The following is a 25,878-nucleotide window of genomic DNA, read 5'->3' on the forward strand; positions in this document are numbered from 1 at the left end:
TTATTTCATTAGTTTTTATTTACACGCAATTTTTGAAATGCAGAAACAAAATGCAACGCATCAACAGTGTCACAGTTAGCCAGTGTTTGTATATTTTAAATCATAAGCCATTTAAATCTGGAAAAAACCATTGCAAGAACCAACGCACATAACACAAATGCCAAGGGAGCTGCATATAAAAGCGAAAAGGGACAGATCCTGTACGATGAATACTACAGCTTATAACAAACCCTGCCTGCGGGCCAGCTCGTGTGTTTTCAATGACTTGACATGCAAAGACTTCAAAAGGTTAAAGTGTAGTGTAAGAAGAGGGAGGAAATCAGTCTGGAAATGCGATTAACACTAATTTTGTAGACTGGTTCTCTGTGTTGGGATTATGTGAATCACCTCAACAGGGCTGAATGGTTGATCAGTCACTCGCAGGGCATGTGCACTACAAGTCAACCTGAGCAAAGCTTTTCAAAGTCTCACGCTGTTCAAAGAGTTGTGTTAAAGCTACTTGGCAGCAGTTAAGCCTGGGTGCTGTTTACATGTGTTTAATGTCTTTTTAGAGTCAACCTGACTGAGCTGAACATGTGTTAGGAAGCAGTGGGGGACAATACCAAATCAATGTGAACTGAAGTTATCCTCAACGGTACAATGACTGACTGGTTAAAGCACAGCTTATCATTACAACTTGAAAACCACGACCAGGAAATCATTTTTTCAGAGCAATGAAAAACAAACAAACCTCAGCAACTCCAAAGCACGAGGTGAATCTTTAAAGTCTTGAGCGCTGAGAGCATCCTGTCTGCATCCATGACGTGGCTGGTGGTTAATCGAAAGTTATGTCCATGGCATCATTCCCTGAGAGTGAAGAACTGCGCACCCCGAGCAAAACACATCAGCACTGTTTTGTTTTTTCAAAAAAAAAAAAAGAAGAAAAAAAAAGGAAAAACCTCACACATCCCAACAAAGTTCTCAAATGTTCACTTCCTCTGAATGCATCGACGACTTTGGATCGACCACAGTGGCTCAGAATACTTGTTTTTTTTTTTGCTAATGAGAAGTGGCACTAGTTGAAAAAGCTCAGGTGTAGACATGGAAGTTGACATTTCTCAACCTAACCTAGTTTCTATTCGCACATAGCCCAACACCTCTGGCTACAGGGAGAAGAGGAACCCAGAACAGACAAGAATCAACAAGGATCTATTCAACTGGGAGACGGAGGGGAAAGTTGTGACAGAATAGAAGGTAAGAAAAGATTTGTAGGTAAATTGCTACTCAACAGATGATGATCACATGAACTCTAAAAACATCCACCTTTAAAAAGTGTTAAAGATAAAAAGAAAAAAAAAACCCTATAAAGGAAAAACCCCTCAGAATAGCTGAGGTTTTAGGGTCCAAATATAATAAAATCATTATCTCTTTCAATTAATAAATACATCATTCAGAATCCATAAAAATAACACATTAAAAAAAATCAACATCACAGATAAAACGAGAAATAAATTAAGTAGGATATCGTGCGAGTCTTTTGTCATCTCCGCTTGGTTTTTTTTGACCCGAGCAAACAACTCGTAATTTCTATTTTAAACAAATTCAGAGAGGCAGCACTTTGACTCCCCTTTCACCAGCCCCCCCCCCCTTGCACTGAGCTGTGCAGGTCTGTGATGCACCGTTTTTTTTTTAAACAGGAGAAGAGTGCACCAAAGTGCTGCCTCTCACTGTCCTCTCCTCAAAGTCATTATTGCTGGTGTGATTGAGATAAAAGGGAGGGGGAGTCGGGGAAGGGAGGTGAGGGCTGGAAGGGACAAGCATGAGTGGAGAAAAGTAACAATAAGCACCATTTTGAAATTTCAGTTCTCCTCCATAGCACCTCGTTTCCCCCCCTCTCAGGGCCGGAGGGAAGAAAAAAGAAAAAAAAAACAAAACAAAGGGACCCTGCTGGAGATGCAGCTCCGTTTCATCTGCTCCTCCGTCCCGTTCAGTTTGTCGCAGATAGCCGTGAAGCGAGCGAAGGCTGCATGGGAGGGAGGGAGGGAGGGGGTGCGTTCGGCGGAGAGAGGAAATACTTGTAAATGTGACGCAGATGATCTTGGCATCAGAAGCAGTGGATATGTTGCTGCTCCCCGGGCGAAGCGAGCGTTCCTGTCGTTTGTTTGGCAGACCTCCTCCTTTCTCCTCCTCCGTCCGTCCGTCCGTCTCGGTGCCCGCAAGAGCTCCGTCCGCCTTCCCCTGCAGCATTTCAAAACGCGCTCGTCGTCGGCGCCTCCCGTGGCTCCTTCTCCGCTTTGTTCTGAGTGTGCTTGTAGTGAAGTCGTGCACTTGCTTATTTCAAATCCAATACCCTGTCTCCTAAGCATGCACAGTGAGCATCGTCTCCAGGCGGCGTGTCCTCCCCCCCCCCCATTTCTACAGCACAAAAGTGTCTGGTAACAAATACACAAATGTTTCTTCTTCTCTTCTCTTTAAGAGCTCATCCACACGGATCATTTTGGCTCTCGAAGATTTGAAGTGTTACACAAAGACCCGACTGTGTCTGTTGAGTTTCAGGATCTTCCCCAGTCTCTGCTTGGCTGTGGCCATTCCTTTTTTAGGCCGCTTGCCTGAGAAAAGAAACAATCAGAGAGGAGGCAGCATGTTAATTACATTTATTAATTAGAAGAGAAGAGCATTACAATTAGGATGAACGTTTAGGGCTCCACCTAATGATTATTTTATTATCGATTAGTCTGCCAGTTATTTTCACAACGAATCTTTCACACTGTAAAATGTTGGTGTGTGAAATGGTGAAAAAATAGTCCAAATAGTCCAAAACTAAAAAGGAGACAAAGAAAGCCAGCATACATTTACATTTTAGAAGCTAAAAATGTTCTTTTGCCAAAAACGATGAAGCGATTATCATCAGAATTGTTGCATTTTCTGTCAAATGTCATTTTAGCTTTAACGTTCACACACCTGTTGTCGATGCTGAATGTACAAACAGTTGGCTTGGCCTTACATTACCAAATGAGAAATGTGTATGCATGTAAATTGTTATCTTTTCACATTCTCATATACCTGTCATGGTTTTATATTGCGAGATTCAATTTATTTCCACATTACTAAGTCATGGATGCAAGCATGCATGTATTATTTAATTCATTTTATCCATTAACTGCATATCTGACATATTTTTACGTCATATTAATTCAGCATCAGTGCTTCCCTCAATCGTCACACTGCTGTTCCCAGTGTTTGACTGCTGCTTATCTTTTAATCCACTTTTCTTTGCCTGATCTGTTGGTTTGCTGAAGTTCCCCTCCAGGCGTCTTTTTAAAATTCTCCAATTTGAATAACAGTTTCTCCACAGAAGGTTCAATTATATAGTTTAAAATTCTTACAATTATATCTAATCCTCCCTCATTTAAAAAATCTACAATCTCTGAATGTGTAAATATTTCTTCACATCAAGCGTGAAAAAACAGGCTTCTCGTGTCAAACTCTGCACATCCGTGATTCTGCACGGCAACACGATGTGAAAATAATAATCCCATTTTCAAACCTTTCGTGGCCTGATTGCTGATAGGTGGGGGGTTGGGGGCGTGCCTCTTGGAGGGGTGCAGCGGTGGAGACATGGAGGGGTCACAGTACTGGTAGTCCGTCTCTGGGCTGCTGCCGTGGCTGCGGCCAAGGGGGCTGGGGAGCCCCTGATTGTCCCAGGCTTCGCTGCTGTTGCCCTGGCTGTCCATCGGGCTCTTGTCCCCCTGCAGTCGGTGCTGGGCCGCCTCCCTCTGCTCCAGCGGCGAGCACTGGCTGGCACTGGACCACCAGGGCTCCTGGGATGAGGCTACCTTCTCCGGCTTGGCGGGGCACAGCAGACCAGCCATAGACAGCATCCCCTGAATGGCCTCTTCTGTGCTGGGTGAGGTAGGACGTTCTCTGCGGGAAGCAGACAGCACTTCATTATTTACAAACGTGTGCACATCAAAACAACACGTTTGAGCTTAGAGTGGTGCCCCGATGGGACCGCTCGCAGCATCTTTGCGCACGTTTCTCACCGTTTGAGTGGTTTGTGTTTGTGCCTGAGTTCCTGGCCAGACTGGTCCAGCTCTATGGTGTGCCCTGAGCCTTTCTGCTGCGACGAGCCCCTCTCCTCCTCATCCTCCTCCTCCTCCTCCTCCTCCTCCTCCTCCTGGGAACTCTCCGAATCCTCGTCAGAAGAGGACGTTGAGGACGACGCTTTATGCTGCATTGGCAAAGTGATGTTAAAATGAAAAAGGATGCATCAGTAATCTGTATCTGTGTGCCATTGCAGCACACTGTGGTATTGCCTGTTGTTTTAATTAGTGCCAAACAATAATCACAATGTCATCTAACGCTTGTCATGATGTACTGTATCCTCTTGTGTTGCATGTTTTAAATTTTACTGAACAATGTACCATAATTATGTCCTGCAAGGTATTTTTTTCCAGCTTCTCTGCATGCTTATAAACTATTTGTTTTAATTTTAAATGAATGTCATTTAATTTAAAGTGTGTAAACATGGTGCATTTACATTAGTTTATTAATGTGCACCATCCGTGTTAGATATATTTTGAGCCGCACATACTTCAGAATTCAGAGTGTTTGGACATTTGATTGACTGTGGTTTTCCTTTCTTTCACAAAGTGTGATATAAGATCGTGTGATGTTCACCTCTGTGGGAGAGTCACTGTCTGACTCCGACACACTGGAGTGTCCTGAGACTTCTTCCCTGAGTTCAGTCTTCACCCTCTCCAGACCCCCTGGGGAACACAGGAACACACCTTCAGATTAAAACATGGATAATGAACACACTTGTTTTAATAATAATATTAATAATAATAATAATAACAACCAAACTGGTGACTTACTGAGGAGCGTGGGTTTGTCGACTGTGCTGTGCAGCTCTTGACCGTCCTGCGTCCTCTCCAACTTTATATCCACACAGCTCTTTGGTGGGCCTTGGCCAACAGGTGACCGTTCACCCTCCGTCTTTACCGGGCTGCTGCCTGGCCGCCTCATATCTCTGCACACACAAAGATACATATTTGAGTGATGAAAAATTAAATACTTTCACCATAAAATATAGAGAATCTCAACTACAGAATGGTAACATAAAAAGATCTTCATTGTGATTCTGTGACTGTGTGACTCACTCATTTCTAATATCATGTAAATTAAACAGTTTTTTCCAAAGTCAGGTGGTCTGACTTGCGACAAAAGACCACTGAGCCTAAATTAACCAGAAGCGCCAACAACTTCTGCGCTGACCAAAGAGAGGCGAGCTCTCACCTGATAATTCTGCCGTTGACCAGCATTAGCCGCAGGTGGTTGTCATCTAAAGACTCTGCAGCAGCAGCTGATGCAGTCGACACTTTGTTGAGCTTCCCGTGAACCTTGGCACAGAACGCCGCATCCTGAGTGGTACAGGCCATCAGTCAATAAACAATATGTGACATCTTTTAGTGCACATGTATACACTTAGGTAGCATTTACACTGAGCCACTTTTTGTTTCACAGGGAAAACGCTATAAAGCTGAATTCTTTGCACTTAATGAAAAGCGGATTTTGCTGTACGATGTTAGCGAACACTGACTGCTCATGATGCTCACCTCCTCCAGCGGTCCCACCTCCAGCCTCCTCAGCACCTCCCTGGTGTGACGCTCCAAGATGTCCAGGTTGGAGGGCACTTTAGGAGCCTGCCGCTGCTGCTCCCTCAGCCGCCTGGCAGCCCTTCTGGCCCGCCGGGCCTGGCACAGCCTCTCCAGTGTGGAGCGAGTGGCCGGGCAGCCATTTGATCCAGATGCTCCTCCGCACCCGCTTCCCTGAGATTTCACTGGCTTGCTACCGCTGACTGGTTCCTCCTGTTAATGAAAACAGCAAAAACACACAATGGCGCAAAGTTTCTAGCAAAGTCAGTACTTCAAGTTCAGGAAAGACACCCATTTTAACCCATTTTTGATTTTTACTATACTGTGTATCCTATGGATGGATGAGCTTGTTGTTGATGTATGTTGTGTAGAGTAAGAAAAGGCCAATGAACATAATATTTGAATGTTTGATATTCTAGTTCCCCTGATAGTGTTAAATATTTAATATTAACAAATCTTTATACATATTCAGTATGTAGATATGTTTTGGGTTACATTCTATGAGGACTTTAAAGGTGTAACCGCTCAAACTATTGAGTTATTAGTTTGCATAACACTGCTTTAGGAATTGCTGCTAATTTACATTTTTTGTGTATGCATCTATTTATATACTGGTAATGTGGTCGTAATATCATAATAATATCACTTTTTTTGTATTGCACCTCTCATACTTTACAGCACAGAGCTAGCCGGCACCTGCATAATATTCATGGATGAGCATGCTGATGAGGTACCATGATGACATCTGATAACGTCCACGTACAAAAGACCTGACTGTCCTGAATTTGTCTCTTGAAACACAAGTTACAGCTGCAGCGTTTTGTAGCATGTTACAGTTTAAAGGTCTAACCCCCTATTATATCCTTTCCTCCTCGTCCCCTCTTACCTCCAGGTAGCGGATTTCCTTAGTCAGCTCTTTAATGAGATGGTTGGGCCTGATATGATCTGGTACCTCACTGGTGGGCTCAGTCACCTGCGAAGCCACAGCAGACAACATTCAGACAGCAGAAGTGAACAGAGAGACGTCTGTTGTTGACCACTGACACACATCCAGGAGATAAGAACAAACACTGGTAACGTCCCCGACTGTGTAACAATAACCATGTGGGCTGTAGATGCTCAGGGCGGAGTCAGGTGCGGGTATGCCGAGAGATGACCATGAGAACAACGTGGTCGACCCTTACCTCTCGTTTCAACCAGGTCCTCAGTGCACTGATTAAAGCCTTGACGCCCTCCACTAGGTAGGTTGGTGGTGGACAGTTGTCCTCTCGAAGCTCTGAGAAGGACAAAAAGAAAAAAATAATACAAGAATTAAACCTGTGAAAAACATAGAGGAAACTAACGCAAGTGTCACAAAGCTGAAAACAGCTTTTTCTTAGTTAGAGTTTGAACTATTAAGGCAATTGAACCCAGGCCAATACACTAACTGAATGGTGTCTCTAACAATTGTTAGAGTGGCACTGCAGACATTTGATTTTCTTATCAACCATTTTGCCTACTTTACAGCCTGTTATCCATTTGTATTTACTATCATTTTTCCAACAGGCCTGATATCTGAAATATGTTACTTTCATCTAATGTTGTGTATTCTGATCACTGTGTTTGGTCCATATTAACATTTGACTCTCACCTTTAAGCATTTCCAAGAGGTTCTTTGCCACATACCAACAGATAGCCTCGAAGTACGGAAACTTAAAGAGGTCGGGGGTTTTCAGACGACGCTCCATTTCATAACACCTACAAACCAACAGATGAAACGCAAAACAGTTTAGTGATAAAGTAACAAACGTAAAAGCAAATTGGCATCTGGTTTAAATGAACAGAAATAAAGTCATTCTTGTTCTATGTGGGCTGTCTACCTGAGCTGCATGCCAATATTGAGGTTGTGAAGGAAGTTCCCTCCAAAAGCCATGCAATCCTGAGAGGTGAGAACAGCATGGATCCAGCCTGTAGGGGGCGCCAGAGCACAAAGGTTTAACAAAACATACCCACAGACTGACAGCAACATACCTAAAAGAGAGGGCAGCTAAACTGACACCTTAATACAAGGCACTTCACACATGGAAGAGTGATCTGCATGAAGATATTTACAGCACTTCTATACCTGACCATGCACAAAAGACCCACATATGTAAAAACAAACAAACTTTTTAAACCTCACACAGTCAGACTTGATAAAGATAAAGTTGCCTTTTAAAATCATGTGACCCCCCCCACACCCTCAGATAAACAGCACTCTTTATACAACACCGAGTGAGAGAAAGCAGAGTCTGGGAGGCTTGGTGTAAGTCTGATAGACAGGCCTGATAATGCACTGGTTGACTGACCCACTGTGCTCTCTGACCCCCACTTAATTCCCACCTCTCCACACCCTCTCTGCCAAAGGCTCCCCTTTACAACGCTGCTTCAGCCTGCTGAGAAAGCATTGCTAGAAGACTGATTGAGGACGTCCAGCAGTTGACGGGCTGAACGGAGCTTTGTCTGTCTGGATGCATGGGAAGAGCAAAGGAACTCTATCGGCTTAAAAAGTCTATTGAGAGGCTGATGGATGGGTAATTGTATGACTGGAGGCATTAGCTTCACTGCGGCAAGAGAAAGCATGTCATATTCAGTGAGTGACACGAAACACAAACATCTTTTTACCCTCTTCACACTACTTCTAATTAACGACAACAGAACTGCTAGTTTAAGTAATGTACAATTGCAAAGTCATGTGCAGGGGAAAGCTGTGATCTACAGCATCATTGCTACTTTCATCATATTACATAATAGCACTGCTTTTCTTCATTTTTCCTTTGTAATCATGATCATTAAGAACTGTTTGGGTTGTTGCTCAGGAAGAAATTCCCTCTCTGTTATTTTCCCTTGGCAATGATAGAGGACCTTCAAGAAGCCTGTATTTTCCTGGCAGGAGCCATGAGAAGCATGATTATTTTAACTTTTGAATGCATGTGAAAAGACAAACACAACCAGGTGGCAGGTCAGCTGGGTTGGCACAAGAGTTAGTCAGACAACAGCTATGAAATGACATTAGCGACACGGCTAGCTGTATGTCTGAAATGTATGGTGCTTGGAAACCACATCCAGGACTCTGAGGGTGCTTGGACACCTAGCCTGTTGAGTTCAAATCAATCGTGGTACCTTTTTGCTCATTAGTGGGGTTTGTTTAGTCTGACGTGAAAGCTGTCAATCAAACCCTGGTGCAGACCAAACAACTGGACAGAGACTGACTGAAAGGGAGGGTCTCAGTTTGTTTCCATGCAAACTCTGGTCTGGTCTGAAAGCAAATGCACCAACCACAGGGTTTGTTTGATAGCAGATGTGTGATTTTAGCATTAATTCGAAGACTAAGCTACAATTAAATCCACCTGGTGATAATGGCTGCTCGTTTATGGCAAAAATCATAATCACGATTATTTTGATTAATATTACGATCACAATGCTTTAACATGATCACTCACTGACTTCAGAAACATCTAGCATTTATTGAACTTTAAAAAAAAAAAAAAACTTAGGGATTTCCTTGAACTCTACTCAAAATCCAACAGTGACAGTGAGGTGAACTAAACATGCCACAGCCTGGCTGAGAGTGAGTTTGGCCGCTGAAGTAAGGGTGAAAGCACACAGCAGTGGAGGGAAGGGGTGCGCTTGATTTACAATGCATGACAAAACGAGAACATCGTTGTGAACAAAATGAGGTACAATAAGTTTTATCTTGATCGTCTTGTTTTCACAATTGTTGGAAGCCACAATTGGGATTGAAAATAAAATTTGATTAATCACCAAGCCCTACTGCTGACTGAGAACGGTTCAGGAAGCAATCTTTAAAAAATTTAAAAATGTGTAACACGGCGATCTCACATTAATGTCTCTCTAATCTAATCTAGACACCTCACTGATGAATTGTAGGCTCATATCAAACCTCCCATTCTTAAGTAGAATCACTGAAAAGGCCGAACTCTCTCTTGGCCATAAACAATTGTTTTGATGTTTTCCACTCAGGATTTCAACCAAACCATAGCAACAAGACTGTTCTCGTGAGGGTCTTGAATAGAATCCACTTGAACACATGCATATTTCAGCTTTGGTATTATTAGATCTCAATGCAGCTTTCAACACAGTCCACCACAATGTTTTACTAGACAGACCAGAATACCAGGTGTAACTTTTTGGCACAGTGTTAAACTTCAGTCCTATTTGAAGAACAGGGACTACTTTGTGTTGATCTATAATGACACATCAGTCTGAACTGCTTCATGTTGACAGCTTTTGGTTTGTTTATAAAAAAGCCAATATGAACATGAACCAGACCAGAAACTTTTCCTCGGACCAGACCGAAAGCACCTTTACAGTCAGCACGAGAGGATCTTTGACTATGATGATTAACAGAAACAAAGAAACTTCACACAAGCGTCAACATGACCACAGACCTGTAGGGATGAGCAGGGTGGTTCCTTGGGGCACAACACACTTGTAACACTTCTCCACTTTGTCCCCAAAGAACACTTCACTCTGATTGGGCGAGGAGCTCCATGCCTCATATAGTGCAAGGTTGGCGGGAGTGGGCTTGATCAAGTAGAAGATCTTTTCACCCTGCACAGCAGAAAAAGAGAGATCTGAGTTAACGATCGGCACGCTTTAACAACACTTTGATGTTGTGTGTTTGAGCGTGGCGGCTGTGGTGATGCTGCTGGTATAAACATCCACAAACACCTCAAAATGAGGATCAGCTTTAGTTTATGGAAGAGGAAGATCATCCAAATGGCTATGTGCCCCCAAAGCTGCTTGATAAATCACTGTGACGTGAGAAGCAGGGTCACTTTTCAGCAAGTGGTATCAGCCGTGTCTGCCTGGCCGAAATATCTCAGTATATAAAATACAGACACACAAAAATCACATTTTCATGCATGCACTTACCCAGAGAACATGGTACCAGACCGAGGTGCCCCCGAAGTCTATGTGGAAATCTGTGTAGCTGTCCTTGACTCCCATAAGGCAGTACTTCTGGACGAAGGGCTTAGGGAAGAAGGAGTCGTCCGGCCAGTAGTTCTCTACCCAGGACATCTTCTGAGCCACATCGGGAACCTCCACCAACTCTGACATCCTTGGTGGGTGGTTGGAGCGAAGCAAAAAGGGAAACAAACGGGAGGTTGGACTTAACTAAATGAAAACAAGAAGATCTCATTTTCAACTGGTCCGAGCATGTTTGAGAAGGAGCCAACAATGATCATTAATCGAGTAATCATTTAGCCTAAAAAAATATTAGAAATGATGCAGATTAATTTTCAGTTGATCAACTAATCAGGTTTGAGCAAACTCAAAACCCAAAATCAGAAGTGTTTCCATGAGTGTCAGCTAAGTCACGGACATGAGATGACCGTGAAGGACAGTGGCCATTAAAGGCAGACTGACAAATCATTCAGGCCGATAAGCATATTGCAGATATGTGTGGTATTGGTGTATTTGTTTTTTGATAAGCAACAAGAAATTGCAGTACAGAAATGTCAATTTAGGTTTGAGGTTATTTAGAAACAGTGTCAAGATTGATTCATATCAAGATTTGGACATCAAGTATCAGTCTATAGAATCTAGTATAGGTCAGACTTTAGTGGGCAGAGATGGAAAATTATGTTTTACTGCCTAGAAGGAGCTTGAAATGAACTTTTTTTTGAAAATGCAACTATTTAAAACGACTGTTTCTAACACTGCAACTTCACATTTAAAATGCGGGTGCACAGGAATTTAATTGTAAACAATTACTACAACTCCCGATAATTCACAAAGGAGACTGACAAAAGTGGTTGACCACATTCTTGCGTTTTAAAACAGTTTACCAAATGAAAGCACTACTAAATTTCCAACTTAAATTTCTATGTTACATATTTCCAAACTATTTTTTTCTCCTCCTTTGTTCCAAAGTGCAAAGTGTTCGGGTGTGTGCGCGAGTGTGTCCTGTGGTGATCATGTTGTAGGAAATGTGTGAAATGCCTTGTGATTGAGCTACAAATCAATTTCCCCCGCAGGGACAAATCTATCCATCAATAGCCTATGCTGCTTTATACAGGCATTTTCAGAAGTTTCACATGGCTGACTTGTACTGCTGGTGTTAAATCTGTGCTTCCTGATGCTCTTCCTTTAACCAACAGAGCAGAACAGACTGAAACATGGCTTACTTAGTGTCAGAGAACTCCAGGCTGATGAGGTTGAGGACCTTCGGTCGATGTGGCTTGGTGAAATACGTGATAAACTCGCTGAGCTTCATCTTGCTGTCCGCCTGCCGTGCCACGTCTATCACATCGATGACTTTGTCGCCACCTAGATGGGAGATAAGTTCAGCTTAGTCCATGTGATATCAGAGAAGATGTGTTGTTTAGTGAGTCTTCAATGAAAAATATCTTCAACTTTTTTAATTGGCTGCTGAGTGGGTGTGGGGTTCACTGGGGTCAGTGGCCTGCTGGCATCTCCATGTGCTTTTAGACATCAAGCCCTGAGGGAAACTGGCACCAATATGGCAGTATGGGGAGGGGTTGTACAGGGGGGGCAAGTGAGACAATCTGTCAATCTGTCCAGACCACCAGTCCCTGAGGAGGAGGAGTGGGCGGAGGTGAGAGGGCTGCTGCGTTTAACGGCTATGTGAGCAAAGGCAAATACATGTATAGATGTGAGAAAGAGCGTGTGCATAGGCTTCGTGTGGTGTGTTTACGCGTATGAGACAGAAAACAGATGCTTAAAAGGAAAAGAGAAAACAAGTCAAAGCAGAGAATACACAGCTAACAGTTGGGACGCTACAAATCACACTCGGGTGACACATGGGGCCGGAAGTGGGACCGGGGTGCAGTGTGTGTAGCAAGACAGCTGGTTGTTGTATTTTCCCCACACCCCTCCCGCTCACCTTTTTTATTACCCCTTTGCATGGTCTCCCACTCACACTCACTCACACACACACAGAAACATGCACTCACATGCACTCGCGCTCACAAACACCTCTGAAGGCCCAGCTGGCCAGCGTCTGATGACAGAGAACAGCTGGAGTAAAGGCAGTCAGTCACACAGTGCGAGACAAAGCTGCCTGGAAACCACCAGGCTCACAACACCAGCTTCACGAGCACAGCAGCAAGAGAAAACCCTTTTATAATATTCAAAATCCACAGTGCTGAAGCAGCTCGAGAGGTACTTGAGCTGCCTGACATCCCGTTGTAAGCAAAATAATATATTACAACACCCAGTAACGTTAAAGTGGCCATTAATTAAGGTAACTGTTGCAAAATACACCTTAATCATTGTGCTGGAACCAGAAACTAAATTTTTTTCTGCATCAATTTAAATTATTTTACGATCAATTTATGCAACTTCGTATAATAACAGTGACTATTGCACCTTCTACTTCTTGACTACCCTGTGCAGAACAATAAGCTCTTTACTATCACCATGGCATTGCACCAATTATTTAGCAATTTGCAGTTTGCACATTACTCTGTAATTCTTTCACATACGCAAACCTTATGGAAAAAGTTAAAATGTTAATGCATTAGCTTCTTCAAAGGTAGTTTCACAATCCCACAGATGTGTGCCGTCTGCCTGGAATGATAAAGTATCTCCCTGGGGTCAAACCAATGTTTAAATCCAGATTTTCTAAGACAAAGCCACCCTGTTCTGATCTTCTTCTTTATTTGTTGTATGCTAAATCAGACTGAGGAAATGTTGGATTTAAAGGTTGGCTTTGGCCCGAGTGAACATTTCATCATCCTGGACAGTGAGTAGAATTCTCTAAGATCGTGAATATACATTTAAAGGTACAATTTAGTGCTGTAATGCAAGTAATGAAGTAAAAATTTGACGTTTCCTGCTAAGATTTGCATCAGAAATGCTATTGTATAGACTTGCTGAGGTTACAGATGGGGGTATTATAACATCACATTACTGTATGTTTGGTTTCTATGAGAATATTTTATTTCTATATGTGTTTACTGGATTATTGGATTATTACACTGCTAGTCCACAACTAAACTGTTCTGCTCAGGCATCTTATAGAACTGGATATCCATGTGAACTGGTCAAGTAAAAGCAAAATAAAGCTATAGATTTAATTTTTTATTATTACTATTTATTTTCTTCATGTCTTTATTGGACCAATGTTCAGTGCAAGATGTATTTCTGGAACCTCCACTGACCATTCACTGATGCTCTACCACAGAGGCCAATCATTGGCCACACACTAAGATGACTACACAACCGCTTAGACCCTTGTGACACAGAGAAGACATCAGCGTTCACTCCTGTTCTCCCATTGTCTTCTAACTGTAAGAAATGTAACCCGACACGCGGTCCCCGGTCACAACACCTGTGCCTTGGCTTAATGCTCAATAGGGCATGGGAGAGGGAGATAAAGTGAGAGAGGGAGTCTGTAATCTGAACTTAATGATAAAACCACTGGTGGGCTTGGTAATGGGCTTGTAATAGGAGCTGGGAAGTGGCAGGCCATTTCAATAAGGAAGCGCAGTGAGTCATAGAGAAGGTAGTGAAAGCTTAGACGTCACTCATTTAGAACTCATTCAGCCATCGCCTGATGCCTGATAAGTGGGTTAAAACCCCATGAACCTGGAAACCTGTTCATATTGACACACAGATGGCGCCTGCTAAGCAATGGCCACTTAGCTGGCTGGTGTTGGGTGGTTTCGTAAGCTTTTAAGCAGACTGAGGCTACTGTGTGTTCCAATCACAGAGCCCACATCCTTCCCAAAGGATAAACTAATGTGTTATTGTGAATTTGATACAGCTGACGGCAACTGTTTTTAACCACAGAATAAAGAATGCTCATTATTAAGTGTCCTTACCCACATACTGCTCCACATCTTTGACGGAGAAGGTGGGAGCTGGCAGTTTGAGTCCCAGGCCCTCCATCTCTGTGACACCAATGGGGTAGTTGAAGCCGTGTCTCTCTAGGTACCTGGGTGTCACCTGCTCGCCCTTCATCCGCCTCAGAATCTCCTCGCCACTGAAACAAGATCATATTAAGTTCAGTAAACCAGCTTCAGAGCCGATACAAGTAGCCACAACAGACTACACTGTGGTCTCATCAAAAATTCAGCTACATGTAGGGGTTACACCAACTATAGAGATAGAGACAGAGCGAGAACTCGCATAGCCATCCGAGGGAATAGAATTACATCACAATGAAGCCCGATCATGTACAATATATCCATGTGGTGTTGCAGTGGTGCCATCAGCAGGTAAATTATGATGCTGACCTATGAATTAACAACCTACGCCTAGGGCATCTATGGCAGGATTGCCATTAACCCCCTGCGGTAAGTATAAAACCAGCTTTATGAGGAACTCTTGGTGACTGGGTTGACAGGTGAGGCGTGTGTCCAAGCTGATATCTACCATGCGAAGGTCCTGCTCTGGAGCTGCTTGATAAATACTGGGGTGCCGGCCTGCACCGGCTTCGATCCATCATCTGGCTCTGTGTAGTCGTGCCTGTGCCAGTTGTTGCGCTTTTTCACTGCAAAAAACAAAGACATCAGAGGTTCACAGGGTTGCCTTGTTTGAATATTATCATGCACATTGGCACCGCTTTTTGTAAAGACATCAATTCACTACTCAACCCCTGTGCTAAGAGATGGAGGGGCTTGTCCAATCAAAGTGGAGGGCTTACAACACCATTCAATTAGCCGGTTAATGTCTGCCCTCTGGGCTCTACGGGGTTGACCCATCCCCCCCTTCAAAATCAGACTTGACTAACACTGCAGAGAGTGATCCTTTTCTCCTGGGACCAGTCCAACATATAGACACAGCAGTGGGATGGGGAAAAACTGAATGGAAAGGGTTAGACATGTAAATGGAAGGCAGAGAATCAGAGGACCGTGTTTGATGAATGAGATACATGTTAGGACCGAGGGAGGGAGGGAGACAGAGACACAAAAAGCAAAGGAGACATGCCACTAATGACAAAAAGCGTTACTCACTCAGGGAGGGTCCTTGTACGACATCACAGTTGGGACAGTGGTAAACATCGATATCCACTGCATGATGCTCTTCTACCTGCACACAGCTGGAGATGGACAGGAGATACGGTTACAACAGGTTCACACTTTTTCCAACATGATTCACAATCTCTTACTTCTTCATGTGTTTTTGTTTTAGAGTTGCTAAACAAAACTAAATTACTTCTATCTATTAATGTACAGGTTATTTTCTCAATTAATTGATAATCATTTGGTCTATAAAATGTAATAAATCAGCAAAAAGAGATTTCAATCATTTAGATAAAAGGACATTTTAAAGTAAAAGGTTCTCAATTGCAGCAAAGTTTACAAAATGTAAAATCTTGAACAACGATTCTGACCATAAAACATGATCTTGAGTGTTGATTAAGTTTGTGGTTACCACTGGGCACCAAGACAAGTTGAAACAGTTTAATCACCACCAAGCTACTGTCAAACACTGTGTATGTTACCAGAGGAAATGTTAGGGGTTACAGGTTTTGGCTAAACAAACACTGAGAAACAGCAAAGTACAGTCTGGGCACGGACAATGACCTTTGATTCGTTTTTCCAAACAAATGATCTAAAACTGCAGCTTCACTGATTTTGAGACAAGGGCAGGAAACTTGAAGCCTTTGCACAATAACAAAATAAAGGCATGGCCCTGGCCCTGATTAATGCTGCATTCACGATCTAGATGATATGTTTAACCAACTAAATTAGAAAAAGTATTCACCTCAGCCTCAAAGTTGTAATTTAATAGGTTAAAGAAGTGTCGACAAAACTGTCGGCTGAAACTTTATCATTGTTTGCATCTGATTTTAACTTGTTAATAAACTACCCCAAATACAAAATAAGACTGCCTATTTAAGCTATTTAAATATTGCAACTACAAGGTTGACTGTGCCATCTTGGAGTTGGAATAATGGGACATTTTCCTGTTTTTCCCATTCTGCCATCATAATGTGAATGCAGCATAAGTTCAAATCCTTGGCTGAGCATCAACTGCTTGTACATATATATCACTTACACAAAAATTAGCATGCATATTCAAGTTTAAAATGTAGATAGACTTTATTTATCCCAAGATGGGAAATTGCAGTGCAGCAGCAGCATTACACACAATGAAATAAGTGAAAAATTGTGAAATAAGACTATAACCTGAGTTAACCTGCTAAAAATAGACGATTAACTCATTTTCCTTTGCCAGCAGACCAGCTGAGTGTACCCTTTCCCACTAAGGGCAAAAGCCAGATGTTAGTGGGTGTTACTTGTTTTTTTTTTGCCTGGTGTGAAAGGGGCAATAGTGAGGTTTGCCACAGTCTTGCTTATTTCTCCCATGGATCTGCAACGGTGCTAACTCTACCCCCGACTGTCCTGCAACAGACGAACCAGAGGCACCAACACACATGCATTCCTCTGTTGCATACCACAGCCCCATTCCAGAGCAGCATGGGTTGAACGGCAACCGAGTTGAAATTCAGCCTCAGCGGACACCAATGGCTATTTAGAGTAAGAAAAACTGCAAGCTACATGCTTGTGTGACTGAAGCATGAGCACAGGTCATTCTTAAGGTTAAGTGATGTGCACTATGTGGTGGAGAGGTCACACACCTTTGTGCTCATAGGCCACCAATGTGCCTGTGTGACTTTTTGTGCTCTGAAGAAACTGACTGTTATATGAGATCATATTGTGTCCCCACTCGACCTCAAAATTAACCATTAAACATCATCTGGCTGCAATTTTTAAACGTCTATTTCTAATACTTTTCCGGCAATCCAAGGCCAGTTCTTGGCTTTGTTTAAATGCCGATTGCCATGTATTTATGGCACAAAAACATCATAACAATAAAAACTTGGATGTTGGGCAACACAAATGTTGGAAAACGTGAAAGTTTTAAAGCCAGTTAAGAGTCACATTTGGAGCATCCAGACTGGTTAAACTCAGCTGGTGTGAAAACCAAAACCAAAATGTACTCATCTGACTTCTCCCATGACCAAGGCCAATGTGATTATATCACTTCCACAGCTTGCTCTTACTTCAGCTAATTGCGAAACATGCCGCTGAGCACCATTACCACTGTGATGACTGACCCCAAGGAAGGAATTGCACCATGCAATCCATAACAAACTTCAAGCCCACCAGCTTGGAACTTAAAATTTCCCACCTTCAAACCATCACCAGCTCCTTCCCCTAGGCTCTGGTGACTGCTTCAGGTTGACAGCTAACACAGTGACACAGGGTATAATTGATGGATTTGTTGCTGATATATCCTCTGCTTTAAAAGGCAGACGCCTGCAGGAGGGATGGAGGTAATCGTAGCCTGCTATCAGCTTTGATCTACAAGAAATTGCAGGAAACTGTAAAGGAAATAAAGCTGAGGGCCATTAACTCATCAGGAAGTGGTGAGCTCGTGTGAATGCTGGCCCCAATCACCCTGGTGCACTAACAGGATATGAACAGTAGCTCCCCTCTCTCCTGTTTACCACATACAACCTTGTGCTATTAATGGCTGCACTGCAAACATTTACTTGTTGAAAACTGCATCTGTAAAGAATATGACTGTCAAGATGTCAACTGAGCTGGGTGAAAGAGTAATACCATGCATTTAGTTGCTCAGTTATTGATGAAATATTTTAATTTCAATATTTACCTTGCCAATACGTGGGCATGTTATTTTTTTGCAAGTTACTTTTTGCCTCCAACATCCACAAAAAAAACTTGCAAAACCAGCGAAAAAATCAAAATAGGAAATAGCACCAAAAAAAAAAAAGCTTAAAGAAACACTCCTGCTCCTGCACGTGAGCAAGCGGATGACCAACAATAACACTGTGCAGTGCTTGGCTGTAGTATTAAACCTAGCTCATGTGTCAGGAATCTTGGTTCAAACATGTGGCTGTTCGCTGGGGGAAAGCATGAGTCACTGCCGTCGGCTTCGTCGAGATGTGTGAGAGCAGTGTGTGCATGGCTGAGGTGACTTTGCTGTCCTCATCTCACTTGGTACTTAGCTTTATGTAATGCCACAGTGGGGAAATCAGGGCACTGTGCCACATACGCCGGCCTGACTCAGCTCATGCGTCACCTGTAATGATTACTATTTAACAAGGCAACCCGAGCTTATGAAACAGTGTGGACTTGAGATAGAGGATGTAAAAAGGGGGAGGAAATTCAGCTGAAAGAGGGCCAAGTATTTCCTCCTGCTTTGCTCAGGCTTGGTGATGTGTTGCATCATCCGAAAGCTTGTGAGTGTGCAAACAGTTCTTGAACCAGTGTGAACCTTATTTTCTTGGAAAGCGGTCAGGGCGAAGATCTGATTGGACACAAGTGAAGTTACGTCATCTTTGCACATAATGAGATAGTGTTATCATATGTTGTGGGACAACAACAGAGTGCATTGTTTTAGAAGCTGACAGAGAGTCCAGTCAATATGTCTCACAAAGATAAAAACAAAACTTTAAGCCTTATTCAGACTGGAGGGTTATTCTGTGACGACACTGCAGCAGATTAACAAGCAAAACATCCCTTCCTGAATGCGAGAGATGTGTGTACTTGGCTAAACCCCTGCCATCAACAGCTCCTCTCCCTCCACTTCCTCTCATCAAGGGCCTCCTTCCTGTGTGACTGAGAGGGCTTATTCATTAGTCCATGCACTGTGAGGGGTTCATTGTCCTCCATGATCGGTGCAGAAACACAAAGGCTGGAGGCGGGCATCACCATTATTTTAAGCTCTAAATAACTGCTCTGCATGGGGCGGTGACATGCCTACATTAGGGAACTGGCAGCTCCCTAATGGATGGGTGGTAAGAGATAGAGATAGAGAGGAGATGAGGGCAGTTAAACACACCTGGCTATCTTTATCTACCCCAGAGGAGCACCTGACATCTCCGGCCCTTTACCCTAATGCACTTAGCCAAAGATTGCATAAACAGTGCTGGACTTGGACAGCAGGAAGCTGAGCCTTGACAGATGGATAGGGATCTGTCATTTTGGCCTTACTGGTTAAATCATTTTAGCAAGCTATGCGTAAAAGCGAGCTAACATCCCTGCAGTGGTTACAGCTCGAAGGAGACCGTGGGCCTCTCTGTAGCCAGCTGGTAAACAACAAAAGAGGATCACTTTGTTGTTTATGGGGCGTCATGGGAGCCCCAGGGAGTTTTAACTACTTAATTGTTTTTGGTGCAGGTTGAGTTGCCTTGAGCCTCAAAGCACTGAGGCTTTGCTTTCACACATGTCTTCAACATGGCTGTCTTAAGCTCCCCCCCAGTGGCCCTGTAAAACCTACAAAGTCATCAGACTAGTGACTGTCTGCTGCCGAAACACGTCAGTCATCAAACTCAGTCAGAACTCACCTAAAAACCGACTTGTTTGTGGATGCCCAATCCTCTCTCTACAGTTGTCAAAAAGCATTTTTAACCGATCATGAATTACAATGAGCTTATTGTCCTCAACATGACATGACATGACTAAAAAATAAGAGTTCTTGAGAGTTTTCCATCGATGTGGATTCACTGTGGCACAGAGAGATCTAAATTCACTCCTAAATTGAGCAGAATAGTATTTACAGAGTGACATTTCTGAGTTAAGTTTTCAATTTTGTAGCAGCACTGATTTATCTTTAATATCATAATTCAATCTGACTGGTAATCAATGCATGAGACTGTTGACCCCTAATTAACATTGATCAAGCTGAAAGCAATGCAGTTTCCCTGCCCCCAAGAGACAGCCTTGCTAATGAATGTAAACATAGCTTTTAACAGGTGCTACGAGTTTGCTCTTTGCTTTGGCAAATTAACCAAACAGACATCTAAACAGATGATTTGAAACGTCTCTTTCATGGACAACAGTGGTAAAAAAAAGAAGAATCCTTCCACTCGTCCATCCATCCACTTAGCGTAAACACTAAAAAGGCACTCTGTAGAGGCTATCCATCTCTCTTTAGTGTGCTCACACTCTGTGCGACAGTGACGGATCGCACATTGAACTTGGCTCGCTGGAGCGCCCATCAATCATTCCCTCTCTCCCCATTGAGCCCTGCTGGTCTATCATCACCCCCCACCGCCCATACCTAAATCAGACAACGGGCTGACTGGAGTGCCTGACACCTACACCAGGGTAAACCCTGTGATCTGACTTGACCCGGTGAGGATTTCCAGCACACCAACATCCACAGGGTTGACGTAAATTGGCATCTTGGAAGCAGTGGAAACAATGCTTTTACAGAAGCAGGTCTTGTAATTAGGTGAGGCTCTAAATGGTAAATAACAGAGTTCAAACTAACATTTGTAATCCAAACCACAGGCTCGAGTAGCGGGTTTTGGTGCCTAGAGGAGTCTTTCAGGGCAGTGGCGCTCAAGATAAATCTAGGTCAAAGGAAGATTGACAGGATAGGAGAAAACCCAAAATCAATTCTTGCTCTATTTTCTTTAAATATTCTTGCAAAATGCTGGATAGTTTTTAATCACTTTTTCAGATTTTTCAGATTAAACTGCTTGCTTGAACATAAGCCAAATAAGCACTTCATCCAGGTATCACCACAGAACGTGAAGAAAGCTATAATTTGACCATCATTAAATTGACTACAAACTGCCATTGCTATAGAATGTCTAAAAATAGGTCACATTTACCACTGCTACACCCTATGTGTGAGTTTGTTTTATGAGCCATGTCCTGACCAGTCCACATTAAATAACATTACCCTCTGAGATACAGAGATTTTTAATGTGAGGGGAACCAAGTCTCAGATCAATATAGTATAGTATAGTGACAAACTGAGTTGAGTGAGTTGAGTTGAATTAGTATCAGGAGAGAGAAAACTTGGATTGGTGCAACCCCAACAACAAAAAGTTGCCTCACTGATCACGACTCGGACACAGATAAACCACACAGTGTTCTGTTTTACCAGACCCAAGTCCTCATCCCATTAGAGTCCCAGGCTATATTGTGCACTGAGATGCCAAGAGATACAGGTGATGGAAAACAGGACACTGTCCAGAAACTGAGGCAGCGAGACAAAGTCCCCCACACAAACACAAACAACAACTCAGCTAACACACTGACAAACAGGCACCGGGAGGTTGAGCTCCTCTCCTTTCCACTCCATCAGCGTGCCATCATCCTCAGCCAGAGAATATCCCTTTCCTTCTGGCCAGCCTCGTGGGAAAGAGGCAGGAAATGTGGCCGTTTTTGGAGCTTTGCTCGCCGTGTGTGTGTGAGTATCTGCTTATTAGTCATCAATGGGGGAAGCTCCAACATTTGTTCCTTTTCTTGCTGGCACATGACACACAGCCAGTCTTTTCTGGCTCTGATACGCCACAAATTCTGGCCGCCAAGTTTTTTGGCAGCGCGCTCAATGTGGTTACGCAATGGCTTCCGTCATTTCAACACGAGCAAAAACAGATTATTGTATTCATAAACAGTTGCCGTGGAGATGCGCCCACACAGGCTGATTCAAAGGATGGGGCATGTGTAACTTTTGTCTAAGTCGGCCTGTGGACTTGGGGCCACATAGATAAAGTGTGACAGTTACACAGTCAGGTCAGGTCTTGCCGGTTGCGTATGTCTGACACGCAACATATAATCTGACCACAGTTATGACACTTTTCTTGATATTTTCTTGATATATTCCTTCTCTCATGATCATTGCTCAAGATGAGCTTCACAACAGTCTGCTTTATAGTGCCTGATAACAGGGTTCTGATCATCCAATTAAAAGTGCAGTCTGTAGAATTAACTAGTTCATATTGTCAGGCCAAAACAGCACAGAATGATCTTGACCCCAAAGCATAGGGTGTTTGTTGTAATATCACATGCAGACTGGAGCAGGGATGCCTGAATCTGATATTTTAGGCTACACAAGCTCAAACACACAAAAGGATTTCTATTTCACAGCAATACAATTCCCATTATGGTTTTGACAGCCAGCCGCCACCCACACACACACAGCACGAATCATTTAAAAGCATACAAAACCACTGGCCCACTTGTAATCAGTAATGAGGATAGGACATTTAAAAAATGAGAAATTAGGACAAAACACAAGCAGTCCAGGGACGTTTTCCTGCCTGGTGCCTTTAAATAATCCCCCTGTTCACCACTAGGGGTCCCCTGCCATGTGCCTCCTCTGCTTCAAAGGGGGATTTAAATTTCTCAAGCTGTCAATCAAAAGCCCGACCATAACAAGCTCCTTGTTCTCTACCACTTGCTTTCTAATAAAGTCAACCACCAAAAAAACATCTAAATACAAAAAGCTTTAGTTACATACACATCTTGCAATTTGTATGTATTAAAATTAGATATTAACTAATCTAGTATAACAATAACCTGCAGATTGTGTCCAAATAAATAAAGTTGTTTACGAAATATAGCTTGTGCAGTAAGTTTAAAATACATGTAAAAGGTTGGCTGCGGTTGCCATTACCTTGAATAACCTGAACTTGGTGAGCTACATTGCGAGCTTGAATTCACACACTGGTATGCAGCGACTAGACTAACTGGCTTTTTCATCTGTTAAATCACAGTAAAACATTTCGCGTTAAACTTAATTATGAAGTGACAACAAGAAACTAACAAACATGCATCATTTCTATGCCACGATGACCCCGCCAGGCTTTTGATTACTCAGGTTGACTGACACAGCTCGGCAGTCCTGATAGATCCGCATATTAGTAGATAGAAACTATTTGCTAAAGGCTATATTAGAGCCGATAGCGTTTATTAGCAACAGAACTACGGCGACTGGACACATGTCGTATGTTTTAGACTCAATGGTAGAACAACTGAGGAAATTTAAGCCTATTTCAGAGAATGAAACCCCACTTTCTTTCGTAAAGTCGTGTCAATAGACGGTTTAAAACCCCCGTCGCCCACCGCTAGCGTTAGCAAGCTAAGTTAGCTACCAGTCACCGCTTAGAGAACCGTCGCCTTTCTTTAACGAACAACTTGTGTTTGTCGATTCGAATGAACCACATCTCCGAAAGGCACCAAAACCTACATACCTGCCGTGAAACCAGTCTTTACAGATGTCGCACTCGATCATGAACCGGCTCACATCGTAGGGCTGCCGGCAGACACAGTACAGCGGGGCCGCCGCCATCTTCCTACTGTCCCCAAACAACGCAGGAATGAAGCGGGGCGGGGATTTAACCCACCGCCCGGAAATACCCGATGGGAGAGCCGATCGTACACGAGATCCTCCATTCTAGGCAATCCCACCTCTGACGTCAGTTTCCAAATTATTCATTTCCATCTGGTTGTGTGGGCACACCAACAATAGACACAAACTTTTTCCAACAAAGGAATGACATAATGCTGTCGCTTTGGACATTTTGTCGAAGTTGCAGTCTGAGACTTCATGCTCATCATTCTAAATAAAGAAAATGATGACATTTGTAGGTCTTCGTGAGTAAATGATATGTTATATACAGTATACTGTTATTGTTATAATTGTGAGAGTTAAGAGGTGTATTTGTAATGTAAAATGTTACATTTGATAAATTTCAGTGGATGTATTAATTTAACCCATTCAGCCTCATTTATCATCGCAAACTCATGTAGACCCTCCAAGAAGTTAATCTCAAATCCTGGCCCAGAACCCAGAATCGTCACAAAACATTATGACCAAAATGCATGAATTACGGTGAACAGATGCTAGAAGTACTTAGTTAATATTATGACGAGGTCATAGAAAACAATGCCATAAACATTCACATTTTGTTCCACATTGCTGTTACTTCAATGAAGCAGAAAAAGGCCAAATACACATAAAATGTTGTCAAACCATGTCTAAAAAGTGTTTTAGCTGACAGAAACTAGCATCAAGTACCTACTTCCAAATGTCCTGCATCAGCACTGACTTATCACTAACCTACAAAAGCGGCTGATAGGATATAAAGACATAAAACGCATAATTGTGTCACACAATCCAAAACTGCTCCATCAGCAGAATATTTGTACAGTTGCAGAGTTTATCATCCCTCTGCTCTCACACCTCTACTAAATGAAGAGCTAGTTCCTCTGCTCATATTCTCAACCTGCGGCAGACACTGCAGAGCAGTATAAAAACCAAAACACAATATCCACCCCTGGTATGTCTCTATGGAACGTGTCTGACATGCCCTACGTGCTTGTGTGGTGAATAGCAATGGGACCACCGACCCACAGCTTGATCTGTGAGCTGACAGCACCCATCCCCCCACACGCCCATCTGTGCTGCTCTGCATAGGCAAGCAGGCTTGGTGCATGCAGAGACTCATGAGCACTCACTGCACAGAAGACACATGTGATTCACCCGGTTCCTGTGCAGATCTCAGTCTCGACTGTTTATATTCCTTTGGTGCATTCTCAGCCTGCAGCGAGATGTAAACATCCCCTTTGTCCTCAGGGTGATAATAGCAGCCTGCAACCACTTGGTTTTAGTGGATTGTTATCATGTCTTCACATTAGGTTTTCTCCCTTGTCAGCCTATGGTGAGCAGTGCAACTTCATGTCTGGTGTGCAGATCCACCACATGCCTGCCTGAAGTTAATTATCCCTTGTAAGTGGAAGTCAGTGCTTCTTAAGATGGGTTAGTGTCACTGCTGATGAATGGACATGGACAACTTCTCCACTCCTCACATGAGTCCTGTGATCACTATGTGTAGAACAGGCCAGTTGAAAACCACCTGAAAGAAACATTATCAGTGCTTTACTACCATGAACATTACATTATTTGATTGCTTTATGGACTAATATTATAAAATGTCATGCTACTATGCAAATTATAAAGTGCAATAAATACAGAATTATACCAAGTATTTAAAAAAGGAAGAAAACTGCTATCAAAATATGGAAAGTGAAAGTAAGCTGTAAGTCAAAATTCTGCTGTGTTGGCTTTGACTTTCACTGCAAACAAAGACTATAAATATAAGTTACATATTAATAACTAGCACCCTTCTTGTCTGCTTTTATTCTCACTGGTCTGGTCATTTCAAAACCGGATTACTGCATGATATAAACTGCGATTTGAAACCGCACATAGTCCAAAAGCATTCGTGAGGTGAAAAGTAAGCATGTTAAGATATGTAACACACAAAGGGAGAATAAACTGGCAAAAAGTGAGATAATTAAATGTATGTTCTAATTTTTAAATGAATTATCATGTGAACTTCACCAGATTTGAAAAAATATTGATCATATATTGACAAGTCTGTGCTAAATGACAGAGATCACTGCTATACAAGTTTAGATTTTCTCCACAAAGTAGGCCAAGTTTTATGTGA

General features: G+C 42.7%; 1 protein-coding gene across 2 annotated transcripts; it reads right to left on the reverse strand.

The window, feature by feature from the left end:
* kdm7aa (lysine (K)-specific demethylase 7Aa) lies at positions 1–23,721 on the reverse strand. 2 transcript variants are annotated; one of them, XM_041963656.1, is made up of 18 exons: positions 23,617–23,721; positions 15,605–15,690; positions 15,024–15,141; positions 14,471–14,631; positions 11,810–11,951; positions 10,554–10,740; positions 10,067–10,229; positions 7,496–7,583; positions 7,267–7,373; positions 6,821–6,912; positions 6,523–6,609; positions 5,598–5,849; positions 5,278–5,402; positions 4,857–5,011; positions 4,660–4,748; positions 4,023–4,210; positions 3,527–3,903; positions 1–2,588 (listed from the first exon to the last, which is right to left on the reverse strand). In XM_041963656.1, the coding sequence occupies exons 1-18, from the start codon at positions 23,712–23,714 to the stop codon at positions 2,500–2,502; spliced, it is 2,604 nt and encodes an 867-aa protein (XP_041819590.1). In that variant the 5' UTR covers positions 23,715–23,721; the 3' UTR covers positions 1–2,499. The 2 variants fall into 2 exon arrangements, with proteins under 2 accessions (XP_041819590.1, XP_041819589.1); XM_041963655.1 differs by having other exon boundaries at positions 4,660–4,769.
* Positions 23,722–25,878: the final 2,157 nt, after the last annotated feature.

This window comes from Chelmon rostratus, chromosome 22, assembly GCF_017976325.1.
Source record: "Chelmon rostratus isolate fCheRos1 chromosome 22, fCheRos1.pri, whole genome shotgun sequence".
In the NCBI taxonomy this organism is placed as follows: Eukaryota; Metazoa; Chordata; class Actinopteri; order Chaetodontiformes; family Chaetodontidae; genus Chelmon; species Chelmon rostratus.